Consider the following 18578-nt stretch of genomic DNA (forward strand, 5'->3'; position numbering starts at 1 on the left):
AAAAAATCTCTCTTTAAGTAAACAGCATCATTTTTTTTTTTTTTTTTTTTTTCATGGTCATTTTATCATTTTTCACCAGCGTTTATGTCAGCATTCCTCCATCTGAATAAACGGAAGCTTTGGTCACATATTGTGAATAAGAAAACAACATTCATATACAGTGCACTTAAAAAAAAATCTGGAGAAAAAAATGCATTCATGTATAATAATTTTTTTTTTAACAATATCATATTAATCTACATTTTAAGGCAAACATACTGAAGCATTATTTGTTAGGAATGAAAAATGAGAAAATGCAGAAAATTAGTTTGATTACGATGATCCATAGCTATACGATGAAAACTTACACATGTACAAGGCTTTGAGTGACCATACACTTTAATTGTAATAACAATCAGCTCAACTTGAACAAGATATCTGAGCAGCATCCACACACAGATCACCAAAACTTAACTTTAAAGATTACAACAGGAAAAACAAAAACAAGCGAAACGAAACAGAAAAACAACCTGGACAAAAATTACAGAAACGAGAGTGAAGTAGTGAAAAACAATTAACAATCAAAAGTTAAAAATGCGTGATTAAATGAAGTCGTATATCTTGTGCTGTGTGGACCGGTTGATCTTCCACAGTGGACTGCCTCACTTTTAGGGGGGGGGGTGTGGAGGGAGTATGGTGTCTCTGGTAGTGGTAAGTACAGACGTCTCTTTAGACAAACTGACCCCAGGTATGCTCTCTCCTCCATCTTCCGAATGAAGACGAGACCAAAGCAGGGAAAGCCCTATATGGAGAACCTGGTTCAAGGACCTAAGTGTCCCCTTTCAGGACCCCCAAACAGCTCTGCAGCAACTGTAGATTCCCCTGGAGAGAGATCAGGGCATATCATCAATAAATCATCCATGGATCTGAAATCATTGATGCATCACAGTATAAAGCAAATGGAAACCTTGGCATGTTTGAGTTCCAGCTCGGCCAGTTCCACCAAGTTCTTTCTGAATGCTGCTACTCGCCTTGTCTTGAAATCTATCAGTTCTAAATGGAAATCAAGCATAGGACAACGATCATGAATATTTAGTAACCAAATAGCCGTTTAGCATATGCTTTTATCCAAACTAACTTCCAGTAATCTTTATATTGAAAAATCATCTTAGGTTAATAGCAGTTTGCCACTTGAGAACATTTCCACAACACAATGACAAAACAATTTTCTCTGTCCAAAATAAATGCAAAACTTCTGTGTGAAGTAGGGCTGCACGATTTGGAGAAAATATCTGCAAAAAAATCTGGCCCACATTTTGTCTTTTGTATTTTGGTGGAAAACAGCAGGGAGCTCATAAAGTCAGCATGAGATAAAATTCAACCCATCTAAATGCATATTATAGGTCTTATAGTGAACAATTCATCCATGCTTTTATAATGTTTAATCAAAAAACAGTTTAAGCCCCAATCCTGCAAGCTCACGTTCATCAGCCTTCACTTTTGAGTGCAATGTCCACATTTCAAAATCCGATCAACAACCGATTCATGCAACCTAGTCCCCACCCCGCCCTACATTTATTCTTTGTGGTAATCCCTCAGATGAATGCCACCATACAAAAGAAAAACCAACTGTCGTTACTTCCAGTTTATCGCAACTTTAAAGCTTCTCTTTTGTTGACAACAGCCACTTTATAAGTGCTCTGAGACTCTGAAAACAACATCATGCTAATGCCAAATGTTGGTTTCAATGGTGCCAACAGTGCAAATCTTGGGCTGTGGACAATGTGAAATGTACTGTTCTCTGATGAGTCCACTTTTACTGTCTTTCCCAGATCAGTGGGAGTTACTGTGTGGAGAAGCCCTAAAGAGGTTTAACCCCTGGACCGTTGCTGCCCAGAGTGAAGCACAGGAGTGGATCAGTGATGGTTTGGGCTGCAATATCATGACATTCCCTACTGTGCTTGATGGACGCTACCGAACCATTCTGGAGGACCATTGTTCAAACATTGTACCCTGAAGGAGGTGCCGCATGGGCATCAGTTTGGTTTGAAATGTGCTGGGGACAGAGACGCATTCGGAAGTGCATTTTCAAAAGTACTGGGTACAATGACACATTATTATTTTTTCTCTTTCGCGCAGGTCATGTTTTGAAAGACAATGTCCTATAGCTTAGACCTACTGATGTAAATAAATAAAAATGTATACAAAGATGTGATGTCCGACCAAAAATGTGATGGGTGGGGGGGGGGTTAAATAGTAGGCTACTTTGGGTTTAATTGGTCGTAGAATGAGATCTAATATGTTGTTAGTGTCATGAATTTTCACGTGAATAAATACATAGATCAGCCTAATGCAAGCCTATGTATGTACTGTAATGGTCCAGTGGCAGAATTTTTGCCAAGCGTGTCGGAGGTTCTGGGTTCTAATCCGCACTCGAATAGTTTTTTTTCCACTCATAAAAACCGATAATGTTTATCAGTGGTTGTATATCGCAGGGACGCGTTTGTTTGCATTTTGTTTCGCAATTTCACCGGAACGAATAGAGAATCTCCGCAACGGATTGAAGCGCGCGTCCGAGTGAAGACATTGCGGCGCGTGCGCGAGCCACAACAGGACACTGTATCCGCGCCACTGATCGCAGAGGCAACGAGCACATGATCACTTGATTATAAAAACAACACATGTTAGCGCTAGATCCAAGGGGGTAATCCATCGACCGGAAGTTGAAGCCGGCCGGGTGCCGCCATGTTGTAGCAGAACTTCACTTGCGTTAACATTTCCATTGACTCCCATTCATTTTGGCGTCACTTTGACAGCGAATAACTTTACATCTGAGGCGTTTAAAGACTCCATTTGTCCATTATTTATTTCTAAAGAAACACGACAATGTATAAAGGGCTCCATTACCTTCTATAGCCGCGTTTCCACCGCAATTACCAGGAACTATTTGTCCCAGGAACTTTTTTCATAGGAACTTTTTTTGCCCCAGAACGGTTGCTCACTGCGTTTACACCGTGGAGTAAAGTACCGGGAAGATTAGTCTGGTGACGTTGAACTGCGTGCGACTGCTCCTCCCAGTCTGCGCGTACTTGTTTTGAGTTTTAAGTATTGAGGAGATTCAAGCTGTGCTGCTTTTGTGTGCGATCTATTGGTTTACTAAGGAGGTATTTAACAAAATGGCAGAAAAGAGACGAAAACTAATACCAAAGCGTATTCATTTCAGAAAGCTCGTAATGCTAGATATAAAAGTAGACAACGTTTGTTATCAGCTATAGCGGACATGACCGTGAGATGGATGGGACGAACGCGCGCCATCCGGCAGAGAGAACAAGGTAAAATAACCAATCAGCATGTTCAGCGCACAAGTCCCACCCCGAAAGTTCCTGAACTCTGAAAAAGTACTACCTCGCCAGCAGGGACTTTCTGGGGGGGACATTTTTACCCGGAACTTCATTTAGATCCTGGTTCCTGCAGTGTAAACACATGGAGTACCACCCCAAAGTTCCTAGTTCCTGGGGAAAGTTCCTGCGGTGGAAACGCGGCTTATGTTACATTATGGCCCCGTAGAAACAGATTTAGTAAAAATAGGCTAACGATTGCGTCATAACCACTCGACTCTCTGTTGCGCTGTAAAGAAATGACCGTACAGACAGGAGGAGAAGCTCGCAGGCAATCAGGGGGACGTCCCGTCAAGGGAGAAGCCCATAGATAATGAGTCCATAAAAGCAACGGAATTCTTACTCCTGCTCACTCACGCCAAAGAACTCTTTGCTTAAGTTCCCCGTCTCTGCAAGATTAATGTTGGCAATTTTCACGCACAGCTACTAGAAGATTTACGTCTGTCAGACAGGTTGCTCACGTCATCAAGCTTAGTTTGAGTCGGTTTGAGTCTGCGCGTCAGGAACGGAAGTGCTCAAAAATCGCTAAAAATGGGCTTCAACTGTCTCAACTGAGTTCCAATGAGATGGCTCTGTCCACTTCTTATACTGTCTATGGCTAGATCGCCTCTTATTTTAACAAACGAACGAAACGAATGCTCTGCTAGTTAACTAGAGATGTTTTACTTGTATTGGTACATCCGTACCGCTAGATGTTTCAAAAGTGGTGGGGACAAAATCAACCCTGGCAAATAGTGGTGGGGACATGTCCCCCCCGTAAATGACGCCTATGGGGTGCCGTGTATCAGTGTGATAATGCACCAATACACACAGCAAGACTTGTGACAGAATGGTTTGATGAACATGAAAGTGAAGTTAAACATCTCCCATGACCTGTACAGTCACTAAATCTTAATACTTTTGAGCCACTTTGAGGCGTTTTGGAGGAGCGAGTCAGAAAACGTTTTCCTCCACCCGATTCACAGTGACCTGACCGCTGTTCTGGAAGAGGAATGGCTCAAAATCCCTCCGGCCACTGTGAAGGACTTCTATCTGTCATTCCCAAGATGAACTGATGCTGTTTGGCCGCAAAAGGAGGCCCTACACCATAATAATCAATTATTGAGGTCTAAAACCAGGTGTTTCAGTTTCATTGTCCAACACCTGTATATTAAATTAGATTGTAGCCGTCGCAATTTGATAGTAGAACAACTCCAAATCTCAATTAGTGTGAATTGACAATCAGAAGTGATCTTTAAAATGTGCAGATCTGTGGAGCCAGGTTTTGGACCAATGAGATTTAATTAGTACCTTGTTTTGCAGATTCAGAGATTTTCTCAAACTTCTGACAGCACACTTGCTGTGTGGTTTCTGCTTGGAGGACGTCCTTGTTTTTAGCTCGGGCTTTGTCCAGAGCTTTATTAGCATTCTCATAATCAACTAATGCCCTTCCTCGTCTGTACAGGAGGTCCTGTTGAGGAGATGATGCAGTTTACAACTAAACAAACTCATATAATATAAAAGCATTTTTAATGGTTCAGCAAGCAATAACTAGGAATAGTAAAAGATTAATTCTGGCCAACAAATAATCAATACGGTATAAAACTGAATCTTATGGTCCAAGAGGTCACTGTTCCACTGTTTTGGCTTGGTGTAAAATGAATAGTCAGAATCAATGCTGTAGCTCAATTACATTGTATCCCAGGGTTTGGCTAGATTAACAAATCACTCACTAATGTAGGAACGACCTCTAATGAGCAGCTGTCAGTTCAACATGCTGACCACACGTCTCTACCTTAGCGGCTTGCGACTCTCGGAGGTAGTACTTCAACAAGTCGGCAAGTTTCAAATCCTCATCGGCTGCTACGCGTGCTTCAATTTTCTGCACAGGAAACAGAGTTTGAAAACAGGTGAGGAGAAGTAGTGTGTGACTTTACACTCCCTAACTCTTTGAGTCATCAAATTCTGCCTTCTTTTTGAATAATAACTGCTGAGGTTAGAAAGACACCAAATGACCAAATTAACTTTTCTTTACCTCAGAGAATAAGACACTTACAAAATATATTAAAAAGTAAAAAAAAAAAACCATTATCAATTTTAAATGTAACCAATTGAAGTGCATTAGTGGCAATTAGGGTTGTAACCAATGTTCCCTCTAAGCTGTGCGCGGCCGCGCACTTCTGAAGCGACGGCCGCGCAGAAAATAATAAAATGCCACGCAGAGGACTGACGCGAAACGTGTGGGGAAATCCATTTGATTGTAGTTTAAGTGAGAAATAATTTCAGTGTTCTGGTCAACCGCTATAGAGTGAAAACTGGTGAATGCAGTTTACAGGTTTCATAGAAAGAGAACGATGTGAGCGCGTGTGATTGGCAGTGAGTCGTGTGTGTGGACCAAATAGCTCAATACGAGAGGCAACGAGAAACGCATAGACATGTGAAATAAAATCACATCATAATGTTTTAAAGAAGAGTGGTTTGATTAAAGTGGTGGAAATAACGGTTGATGGACACAGAACGGTAACAATTACACACCCACCCGCGTGCAAACTCAAAATACATCATTAGTTTAAATAGATGTTTTTGTGTGGGAGTTTCAGGGATGGTTAGATTATAAAAGAGTTTACATTCACTTTTCTTGAAAATATTTAGCTATTAGATCTATTTAAATGCTTTGTTTTCATATTATAATAATATAATATGTAAACAAATTGAAGCATTTAAACTGATATATTATATCACCTCAAATACTTCAATTCGTTTTTTTATATTATATTATGCCTATATTTTATTATATTATAAGCCTAAATAAAGAATCTCACAAGGGTATTGTTTAGGGCTCCTTGCCATTAAAAAGTTTGAAACCCCCTGCTAAAGAAAATATTGGACATTCATCATAAGCAATAAACAATAATTTAACTTTGATGGTTTAATGCTTCCTGTACACAATTAATTGACTGTACAAAAACACTTTATGGTTTCCCCAAACCATCTCAGTGTAACAGCTTACTTTTCTTTCATACTATATTCTATTATTGTAAAGAATTGTACTGTCCTGCAGAAGATTTTGTAAATTATTTTTCATAGGATTTCTTGGTAAAGACAGTACAGTTAACACCACTGTAAAAAAAAAAAATTCAGATAACCTAAAATGTGCTTCATTTAGTGACTTCTTAATTTGTTAAGAAGCTTGTTTTTCGAAAATATGATTTAATACCAATAAGTTACATCAAGGGTCAAATAAAATAGAAATGGCAAATTCAAGTTAAAAGTTACAACTGAATGTTGAAACCATTGTGTTTCTACGTATGCTGTACAGGTCAGGTATAAAGAATATTTTTGCTCAGGTGGCGAAAAATGTCCGCCCAATAGAAAAAAGTTTTGCTCAGCAAGAAATAAAATTAGAGGGAACATTGGTTGTAACGGTATGAGATTTTCACAGTATGATAATCGTCTCAGAAAATATCAGTGTTTCACGGAATGCACAATGCACTTGGAACTGACCTGAACAAACAATAAAATGTTCAATAAAAACAATAAAATATTCAATTTATGTCACTGTTTCTTTGTTTTAAATGTTTTATGATTAAAATATATATATATATTTACAGGTTTAAAGGAGGGTGCAAACATTGTACGCCACCACATATATATAATTTGCAACTATATTTGATATTACTAATTTAAGAATCACTTTTTTTTGTTTCAAATAGAAATCACGATTCTGTACAGACAACTAAACAAAATAGCATGTCATTTACTAGAGGTTCCGACAAAAATGTTAATTGCTGCAGTCTATTTAAAAATGTTTAATTGATCTGGATTAATTATTTATAAAGAATCAGTTTGAATGAATAATTCATCACGACCCATAAATACTTGTTTCATTACTGGATGAATCAGCATCTTTTTTAACATATCACTTGTATGAATGATTCAATGACAAACACATTTTTTAACAGTAATTTATCACCACTAGGCGGTGTAATTACGTAATGATACAATCGGTATTTGTAGCACCATGTTACATTTAAAAAGTCTATTTTGATAATCGGTGTTTATATACGAACTATAAACTCTTATCCCAGTGATATGATGAATATTTGTAACACAGAAATAATGATAGTGTGGTTGAAAATACTCATCCTGGGTCAATGCAATTTGAATGTTCCGCTGTGATTTTGTCAAAGGTTAAAAAATAGACACGTTTAACAGGCGAATCACTGTCATTTAGGACTGAGATCACGTGGATGTTGGAATCGAGATCACGATCTTTGAACGAATAATCGTGCATCTATATAAAAATGATGTTATAATACTGGAAATGCTTACCCGTGTTTTCTCAAAAAGCTCTGATACTTTCAGGAAAAATCTGTTTAGAAGGGACCAACATAAAAAGCAAGTTAAAAAAAAGAGACTATAACAGTTAATTGTGGAGCTACATGGGGAAATGGACGTCGTACTTGCACAGATCTGTGGAGTCTTGTGTTCCTAAGGTGTACAGCGTTGAGGCGATTCTGTTGATATCATCCGCCGCACCTGAAACACACACACACACACGTCCCATCAGATCTCTAGATGAGGAAATGCTGTCAGTCTTTCACACATTCATTGACTCAGTGCTGCAGCACTTAACAGTTTCACAGCATTCTGCTTTTCCAGATCATGTTTCAGTGTTGTGCCAATAAGACTCACGGCACACAAGGAAAAGCAAAACATTTGACTCGGAATTGGAAAGATGCGTGATGCAAGAAAATGGTGTGAATGACAAAAACACATTTCGGAATAAATCTGCATTAATAGAAAGTGTTGCGTTCAAATGTCTAAAACAAAAACGTTGTTTAACATTATTTCAGATCATTTGACAAAACATTGCATGTCATCAGACACTTTTCCTCAGGGAGAATTCATTGTTGGTGGTAAAAGGCCAACTGAGTCACCCGACTTTAGCTGGCTTCCTGACAAATTACACATGTTCCCACTAAACAGCAAAACTAAATACCTCCTTCAATTTCCTGTTACCGCTCCATAACAAAGAAAACCAACCTTTCCAGTGTCCAAAGCTGCAGGCAAATTAAGGTTGTGCACAAACAGAACTAGACACTGTAAAACAAGGAAACCTTATCCATATTCATAGATCATAGATTTGACATTAAATGTCAGTTACTGGTTTTATTAGTTTAAAAAATGTTTTATCAAAAAATGAACTTTGGGAGATCCAAAGCACTCAGATTTTCCGAGCATGCATCTGAAATGCTATTGGCAAAGGCATTGTTATCATTTATCTCTATAACACACACTTTCCTGTGACTGGAGAACTTTGACCTTGCCTTATCCTTGACTCTACACGGTCACGTGAGCCGCAAGCATCTATAAATGTGTGATGAAAAGAGAAACTTACTTTTGTGAGACCTGATCATTCGATCAGATTTGGCGGACGCGTCTTTGACACGGTTGTGGTACTCTAATAGGAATGTCTTCTCGTGTTCAAAGAAATCATCAACGTCCTGTGATGAAATAGAAACAAATACACACTTCCATAAAACGCAAAACACAAATAAATAAATTAGACAATTCTAAGAGGTGAATCTAACAAAGAAATTATATTATTTGATTCATTGAATTATTTTGGGATGAAGCGTGACATGAACACGGTCTAGACAAGTTTTCAAGATTATGTTTTATTAAAAGAGATGCATGGGTGCATTAAATTGATCAAAAGTGACAGTAAGGCATTTATAATGTTACAAAAGATTTCTATTTCAAATAAATGCTGTTCTTTTGAACTTTCTGTTCATCAAAGAATCCTGAAAAAAAGGTGTAACTTTCTACAAAGTAGTTTTTAAAGTTCAGTAAAGTACCGTGAAGCTTTACTGGTATTGGTACTGACTACTGGAATTTTGGAACCGTGACAATCCTATTTTTGACTATATGTTTCCAAGAAGACTTTGGTAAATGTGCATTCCACTACTAGTGAAGCATTCACCAGAGAGACATAAACCATCATTCAACACACAGCTAAACGCAAAGAAGCTCAAGCCTAAGTAAATCATTTCTCAGAAAGGTGGTTGTCGTCGTGGCCTCCCTTTCCTCCCCCTTATTTCTAAAGCAGAGTCACATAAAACAGTCACATGACATGAGAAGAAGTCCACTGACTGAACTGACCTTCACTCCTGCCACAAGAACCCCATCTGCAGACTTCACCACGTTCTTGAAGAAATCCTCCAGCCTTTCCTTCTTGTTTTTCCCTCGTACACTCAGCTGTAATTTCAAGAGGCAAATTGGAGGACAAATGAACAATTAAAATGCTCAGAAATATTGGTTTTGCCTACTGAGAAGGACACTTGCATTTCTATAAGGGGTTTGTTTTGCCTACAAAACTGCTTTGCACAACCTCAACTGAAGCCGTTTTGCACTTTTCTCACATTTGCTATGAATAATCTGATCTTTTTGTTTGTGTGCATCAAATTTCAAATGAAACGAGAAAAATAAATGAGATTTCAAGTAACGTTTAATCATTTTAATTCATTGGATTAAAAAAAAAACAAGAGTTGCACAACAGTGGTCAATAATAATAGTTTAAAACAATATTAATTGCAATTAAACTTTTTTAAACAAGTTTCCAAACATTTTAGAACAATAATTTCAGAGTTAAGAAATGTCACACTTACATCTTGGTTGTACTCTAAGAACACATGAAAGTTCATGTCTTTGCGCAGGACGGGATGGGCAGCAACACGGCACAGAAAGACCTCGTGCATTGCCACGGTCTTCTTGAAGATGGCCAGATACTCACTGCAACACGTTATCATATTGTTATTATTATTATTAAAGGGTTAATTTAACCAAAAATGAAAATTATCCCATAATTTACTCACCCTCAAGCCATCCTAGGTTTATATGACTTTCTTCTTTCAGCCGAACACAATCGGAGTTATATTAAAAATATCCTGGCTCTTCCAAGCTTTATTTGCTTGGGGGAATGGGGGCTGAGAGCCCAAAAAAGCACATCCATCCATCATAAAAGTAATCAATACGGCTCCAGGGGTTAATAAAGGCCTTCTGAAGCGAAGCTATGCGTTTTTGCAAGAAAAATATCCATATTTATAACTTTATAAATCACTGGCTTTCCGGTAACAGCAGTACGCGAGTCGACTTCCGGTGGACTCAAACAACAAACTCAAGCTCCTCCGAGATTTCGCTTTAAAAATTCTAGTTTTCGACTTCTAATTCATGACCGGTGTTTTGTTTTGCTCTATCCTCTGTGCCATGTGTCGGGTCAGAGGTCACTCTTCCACCGGAACTCGACTCGCGTACGGATGTTATAAATCTAAAACAATCTCGCCCCCCACTCACTCCCATTATAAAGCTTGGAAGAGCCAGGATATTTTTTTATATAACTCCGATTGTGTTTGGCTGAAAGATGAAAGTCATATACACACAGGATGGCTTCAGGGTGAGTCAATTATGGGATAATTTTCATTTTTGGGTGAACTAAGTGTAACTAACAACATGGTAACAATCGATCGATATGAAGACAAATCAACTCACGCCTCTAGTTCCTGTTTCATCTTAGTGAACTCCTCCTTGGTCATCGATCCTTCACCTTCACCCAGCTTCTGAAGTTTCTCCCGTGATGCATCGAAATCCGGTCTTGGAGGAGCAGGCGGAATCTACAGGGAAAGTCTTTCCGTTAGCTATTCAAGAGGCATTTTGATTCCCAAAACTGTTTCAGCATTGGTAATGAAACTCTGGGATTCGTAACATCATCAGTCACTGAATGAAAAACGCAATCACTCACACTGCTGTTCCTAATGATACGTGCTATAAATAATTCAGGCCAGCTTTGATGATATTGGTAATGGCAGTCAGTGACATGACTCTTTCTTTGTTTAGTATTAATCGGAGTATGCCAGATTAAACTACATTAAATCAGACAAGAAAATGACAGACCTATTTGTACTTAAAATAATGCAGAATATAAGCCAATGAAAATACAGAATAGGGAACAGCAGGCCCTGTCCATTTCTAATGACTGGATTTTTCATTGAATAACATGAAAATAATAACAATAACCATTCAAAAGTCTGACGTCGGTAAGATTTTTTTATAGCATAATCTCTTATGCTCACCAAGGCTGCATTTACATTTTTTCACAGTAATATTACAGTTATTTATATAAACGTTTTCTATTTTATTCTGTTTTAATATGTAATTTATTCCTGCATGGGTTAAAGCAAAAAAATAAAAATAAATTCCTCAGCCAAACCCCATTCCAAAGCCTGTCACACACCCAGTTTAAGAGCAGTTTTTCTTCTTGTTATTAGGAGTATAGTGAGTACATGCTTTACCTTCACAAATGAAATACTCAAAGAACATTAGCAGTTAAAGGAAGGCCATTTTGAACTGCGTTTCTATTATTTACACACTTTATGAAATTTCAATGTTTTCAATCTAATGCTTTAACAAGACTTGACTCTTTGTGATGTAGTCATACAAATAATTAACCATTTGCATAACTTTAACACAAGTTTTTATTTCTCAAATAATAAAAGGCAACAGAGCTTTTGCTGAAAAGTGAGCTAATATCACAAACTATACATAATATAATATAGTTTTTTTAACCTAGCCATTATAAATAAATAATATAATGTTATTTTTTAATTTGATCTATGTTGATTATATGAAAAGTGAACAGCATGAGCAGGGCCGTACACAGGTTTTTATAAATAACGAGGTCCTTGCTATAGTGATCCTGCTATTTTTTTATTTATTTAACATAAATGTATATAAATACATTCTGTGTCCAGAGGCAAATGAAAAAATTCATATGAGCATCAAAAATTGGTTTCAGCAACTTGTTTTTGGACTAATCTGTTCATTTAATGGTTCAATTGTTCACTCATGAAGACAGTCACTTGTCGCCACCTACTGGCTTAATGATGCAAGTTGCGCAAACACCCAATGCTGATACTGGTGAAATATATTATACAAATATTAATATTTATACAATACTACTATTATGGCATTATAATTAATAGGTGCTTGTGTTGTTAAATTCAGCTTGACCAAACAGTTGTTTGGTTTAGCTACTTCCATCTCGAAAGGCCAGACCCGCACTATAAGACCATTAACTGAAAGCGTGTCGTGAAGCGTCGCGCTGGAATTCGCGCTCGGCTCGCACCTTCTGTGAACATAAAGCCCTAAAGCCTACTTTGATTTGATTTTTTTCACCTTGCCTGGGAGAACAAGCGAGCATTGCGACGGCGTCGCTCTCTATTTGGGCGCACTTTTCACGCATCTACATTTAAAATAATGAACATGAGAGCGCAAACATGTGAACGGCACCTAAAGCAGCTCAGATGAAGTCGGTTATCGTGGTGATATGAAATATCATTGCAGCACCAACGTAGAGTTAACATTAGGTTATTATTTCACAACCTTCATTATATGCACTTCGAAAATTACTGAGGTCCTGACCTCGGGGACCTCAATGGTGGGTAGCCTACGGCCCGGGCATGGGTAAGATAGGATCATCTATGCGCAACATATATCGGGAGGCATATATGGAGTGGCTCAGACATGATTTTGACCACATGCCTGGTTCAGATTTTGTTGTCTGTTACGATAGTCACTGTGTCAGACTACGTGATTTTGACTCCTAAAATCTTGTCGTGGACAAGAAACATGTCAGCCTACACGTTGCTTTCTGACCAGTCATCGCAGACGCGACGTCGGTTGTCGCCCACTATGACACACTATACGAGATGAAACGATCGAATCTTGCGTCCCGACGCCCGTTGTAGGTTACGAATCCCCACGACACCCTACGTTAAACGGATCGTGCCAAAATGGGGCTAAAATCGTGTAATCTGAACCGGGCATGGTGAGTGAGTAAGTGTGTGTGTGTGTGTGTGTGTGTGCGCGCGAGTGTGTGTGTGTGTGTGTGTGAGTGTGTGCGAGTGAATATGTGTGTGCGAGTGAATGTGTGCGTGTGAGACGGAACATGATGACTGGTCGGAAAGCATCGTGTAGTCTGACATGTTTCTTGTCCACGTCACGACAAGATTTTAGGAGTCAAAATCTCGTAATCTGACACAGTGACTATCGTAACAGACAAAAAAAAAATTGTGTAATCTGAACCAGGCAAATCCGTTGTAGCGACGGAGAACTAATCCCTGTTCTTGTGATGGCAATCTGAATTTTCAGCATCATTACACCAGTTTCCAGTGTCACATGATCCTTCAGAAATCATTCTAATATACTGATTTGCTGCTCAAGAAACATTTATGATTGTGTTGTGCTACAGTGTGGAAACCGTTTCTTTTTTTAAGACTCTGATGAAAAGTTCAAAAGAACAGTTTTTCATTGAAATAATGTACCATTATAATAGATCAATTTAATGAGTCCTTGCTGAATAAAAGTTTTTTTTTTTTTAAACCTTCGTGACCACAAACTTTTGAATGGTATAATACGACCTGGAAAAATAGCAAAGCACATCAAATATCCCAGTAAATAACTTACTCTCTTACATTAACAATAGTTTCAACCAATATATCCAAATAGGAAACTGTGGCAAAGATCGTTTCCCTTTATTCTTGCACCTGAACTACAACAAAATGACATTCGACAACAGATCTTTTTATGTACACCAGGGCTATAAAAGGACAAACACTGATTTCAGGCTTGGCAAGAGCAGCTGGAGCGTTTGCTCTCAAACACACATAATGAAGTAGTAGAGTTTAAAAGAGAGCATGACGCAGACAGTTCAAACAAGCGTCCGGTGGAAAGCAAATGAAAGAATTACAGGCCTGTGACTGTGACAAACAGATATCTGTTACATCACTAATCAAACATAGTTTATAATATGCAAAACACTTAAAGGGACTTACAATATAACCAGCGTATTCTTCGTTTTCCACGAACGAGTCGTGGAGCCAGATGAATTCTTCATGCTGTCTGACCACAGAGAATTCATTCTGCTTGAAATTAGGTAGAGTGCTCTGGGAAAGAAACATAAATCATAATTGAATGAATGAATGCAGTAAATGGCAAGTAGATTTTGGAGGCAGGGCTGAAAACACAAACACAATCCTTGTTGTTTTTATGCGTTAATGCGGTGTACCTTTGTGTGGACGGTGAACTTGACCTTGTCTCTCTCACTCAGAGCGTCTGAGATGTCCACCTGTAGTGTGGCGTCGGTTTGAAGATCCACATTCACTGCCCTGGGCTATTAAAACAAGTCACCAATAAACACACTGCAATTCTAATAGTATCAATATTTCATATTAATCATTGAGGACCACAGGAGATGGAATCAATTACAATCATACTTTATCTGTTTTTGAATAGTACACAAGAACTACTAAGTTTAATCTCATTACAAAACAGTTACAATACATATCCTTGCATTTAGATAGAAGAATGACATGTCAAGCATTGACAGCAGTGCAAAGCTCATTTAAAACAACATTTTCCTCGAGAAACCTAGAATATTTGCACTTTCAAAAATGTATTTGTCAGAGTTAACAACGATGAACGATTGTTACCAGTTACAGCACCTAAAATATATACTTTCACTTATAAAAATAAATACATTTAATGTCCATCATCAACTACTATTTACAATCTACAAATATTTAACCTCAAACAAAACAGCATTGCATTGAAATGTTAGCTTTGACAGTACAACTATAATATTATATATTTAATTAGATCTCTATTGCAGAACCAATATCTTTAATAAATATAGTATTTTGGCAGAAACTATGATTAGTTACTGGTAGATGTTTGTGAATTCACACATTATTTTAATTCTAATTATAAAGCAACCCACAGGTTTTCTACAAAGCCATCTAAGTATCTAAGTACCATGGTACTGCATATAAGGCATATCTTAATAAAAGAAATTCATCCAAACCATTACAACAAAGAGTTATTCTGCAGAATAGCATTGTAACACTTGATGTTACATTATAGAGCAACATTGTTTCATTTAATGTTATAAAAAGGGATGCACTATATATCGGCCACCATATCGGTATCAGCCGATATATTAAAGCCGATAAAGAATGGATTATTTCCTTCAGCTGTTCGCCATGTTTTTGAATTGCTTGAAATATGATTGAAATCGCTTGAAAAAAGGAAAATACAACATGCGCTGTCATATAGGCTGCTATATAGGCTACATAAAATTACAATGAGAACATTATAATTGTGAGCTTGGGACATGGGATGATTTTAATGGTGAGACTTTTGTTTTTGTAATCAGGATTTTAAAAATTATATCAAAATTTGGATTTAGATTTATAGGCCAATATACCGGTTATCGGCTTTCAAATATAAAGAATTATCGGTGTCGGCCAAAATGTTCATATCTAATTATAAAGTAACAATGTTCATACCTAATTATAAATTAACAATGTTTCAGTTTTATACAAATAGGAATGTCACATTATTTGACTAAAGTAACAGTAATATTCACCAGAGAATTTGCACAAGAGCAAACCTATAAACGATAACAGAGACAGAGACTAACTGCTGTTCAACAAACACATTAACCAATTATTCTTTAACTTTAGCAGGCTTATTTAACCAGCTATATCAGTTTATGGTTGATGGCATGATGTGGTTTTGTGGCTTCTTGCCCTAGTTTCTGCTATTACCATCAGACTAGAGAGTCATTGTGCATACATGGGTTTGTGTGTGTGAGGTTTGTCAGGAGGAAGTCAACGGACGGACTCATATAGGACACACACATTCTGGGCCACAGTGACACCAACAGTAACACACACGTCCTTTACACGACTACAAACACGCACAACAAACAGCAGGAGAACAGAGATAGAATAGAAATGAGAAAAGAACAAAAAAACTTACTCCTCTGTCTTCTTCCGAGAGGAAATCGGGACCATCGTCCAGCCCTTCTTGCTGTGGAGAGACACAGACATATCAGAACGAACGATCGGAATACAAAGACGACAGATGCTCGTTATTACTCGATGCATCGGAGGATTGTAGGTGTAAATGATGAAGGTGTAGGGAGTAAGAGAAAAGCACACACCATCATGGCTGCTGCGGGTGGAGTATGAATGTGGCGGAGTGTGTGTGACGTCAGTGAGGCAGGAGATCTGAGAGGTGGAGCTTCAAGTGTTCAAGTGCAAACAGACACACTGATCAAGGCGGAACATTATTGTTTTCTTTCTTTCTTTCTTTCTTTCTTTCTTTCTTTCTTTCTTTCTTTCTTTCTTTCTTTCTTTCTTTCTTTCTTTCTTTCTTTCTTTCTTTCTTTCTTTCTTTCTTTCTTTCTTTCTTTCTTTCTTTTAATAATAATACAATATATTAATTATATTAGCTCTATGTAATGGCGCTTTTCCACTACACAGTACCAGCTCGCCTCGGCTCGGCTCGGCTCGACTCGACTCGCCTTTGTTTGGTTTTCCACTGTGTAAAAGTTGTACCTGTACCTGCTTTCGGGTACTTTTTTTCGTACCACCTCCGGCGAGGTTCTAAGCGAGCTGAGGCGAGCTAAGCCGATACTAAAATGTGACGTGAAAACAATGCCGACTGCTGATTGGTCACAGAGAATCTGCGTCATCATTGCACGCGCCAGATGGAGTATCCAGAATAACCCCGCCATTTTTAAATAGTTTGGCCAGAGATAGTTACTAAACTTACTACTATTATTATGGCAACTCGGAAGAATACGCCGTGGTCAAACGAGGAGGTGCAGACATTCATTTGTTTGGTTGCCGAAGAGAGGATCCAGCGAGAGCTTGATGGGGCAACGAGGAACGAAATGCGTCGCTATGACGACCGGGTACTATTTGTGGCGGTACTTTCTGCAATGGAAAACGGAGCGAAAAGCGAGCCGAGTCGAGGCGAGCCAAGGCGAGTCGAGTCGAGTCGAGCTGGTACTGGTAATGGAAAAGCGCCATAAATGTATGTAATTTACTCTTTTTTCAATTTTCTTATTAGATATGTTTATTGGTAACTACGTTTACATGTACGATAAATATATTTCTCGTAAATAACTTTTTTTAACCTTTTTAATATGTGAATAAATTAATTTTATTATTAGTAGTAGTAGTATTGAAATGTGTATATTATATTATATGATATTACATTACATTATTATAATATAATATAATACATTGCATTACTATTTTATATTAGATTATGTTTGGCTTTACTCCTAATTGTATGGTTATCTTATTAATATGTTATGCTTATTTGTATCTAGATGTACATGTAGGCTAAATATATTTCTTGTAAATCACTTGGCAAACACTGTTTTTACTACATGAATACAATGAATAGCGTTTATTGTTATTATTATTATCGAAATGTGTATATTATATTATATTATATTTGGCTTTACTCTTAATCTTCGTGTAATCTGATTAAACATGTTATGTTTATTTGTATCTACATATAGATGTATGCCTGTATGCTAAATATATTTCTTGTGAATCACTTTGTAAACACAGTTTTTATTATATGAAACATTAATAATAATAATAATAATAATAATATTCTTATCGATTGCAATTATTATATTATATTATAGGCTATCATATTATAGCCTAATATATATTGGCTTTGCTCTTTTAATGTTTTTTTATCTTATTATTCAGATATATCACAATTATTATGTTATAAAGAGATTATATAAATTCATTACAGTCGTACGAGTGAAATATTCACTCACAAAATCTGCACAGAATATGGGTCACTGCTACAATTCTCACTGATTTATTTACATGTGAGTTTTATGTGATTACTCGCCAATAGAGGGCGACAAACTGACTTTAACCATGGAAAGGACAACTGCTTATCTTCACCTGCAGGCGGAGTGTGATGCTGTGATTATTACTGAAACACCCCACTAGATCAGTGCGAGTCAGTGAGTTTTATCATGGGTTTGATAGAATGCAGCCGAACTGAATCTTCGCAGAATTATTATTTATCACACAATTACAGATAATACAATAATTATCTGACTTTGGCTCACCGCTTTGGCCCGTGTTATAGTTCATGGTTTCTGAAAGAACGGCCTAATGATCAACCCAATGGTCAAGTGTTTTGGAATCTTGGAAGTTGGACCTCCAGAAAACTAACCATCATAAAACAGTAAATAATGATTTCTCTACACCAAATACGTGTCATTATAAGGTATAAAATCAGATAACCTCATATTTATTGCTCAACTTTGGTGTCCTG

The 18578-nt window shown here is 37.5% G+C and overlaps 1 protein-coding gene across 1 annotated transcript; it reads right to left on the minus strand.

The window, feature by feature from the left end:
- Positions 1–12: 12 nt before the first annotated feature.
- Positions 13–16483, minus strand: snx6 (sorting nexin 6). The gene is made up of 14 exons (XM_056256104.1): positions 16420–16483; positions 16236–16286; positions 14482–14586; positions 14249–14359; positions 10908–11029; positions 10028–10151; positions 9522–9617; positions 8758–8863; positions 7820–7895; positions 7689–7728; positions 5152–5238; positions 4668–4827; positions 947–1032; positions 13–861 (listed from the first exon to the last, which is right to left on the minus strand). The coding sequence occupies exons 1-14, from the start codon at positions 16423–16425 to the stop codon at positions 808–810; spliced, it is 1224 nt and encodes a 407-aa protein (XP_056112079.1). The 5' UTR covers positions 16426–16483; the 3' UTR covers positions 13–807.
- Positions 16484–18578: the final 2095 nt, after the last annotated feature.

This window comes from Rhinichthys klamathensis, unplaced genomic scaffold, assembly GCF_029890125.1.
Source record: "Rhinichthys klamathensis goyatoka isolate OS25496 unplaced genomic scaffold, OSU_Roscu_1.1 h1tg000123l_1, whole genome shotgun sequence".
NCBI classification, from domain to species: Eukaryota; Metazoa; Chordata; class Actinopteri; order Cypriniformes; family Leuciscidae; genus Rhinichthys; species Rhinichthys klamathensis.

What these genes read in the sequence shown, in the direction of transcription:
- snx6 (XM_056256104.1), bottom strand. An exon ending in ATGAAACAGGAACTAGAGGC is followed by an intron (nt 10,152 to 10,907) that starts GTGAGTTGATTT and finishes AACGTGTTGCAG; the next exon opens with TGAGTATCTGGCCATCTTCA. An exon ending in TCTTAGAGTACAACCAAGAT is followed by an intron (nt 9,618 to 10,027) that starts GTAAGTGTGACA and finishes TTGAAATTACAG; the next exon opens with CTGAGTGTACGAGGGAAAAA.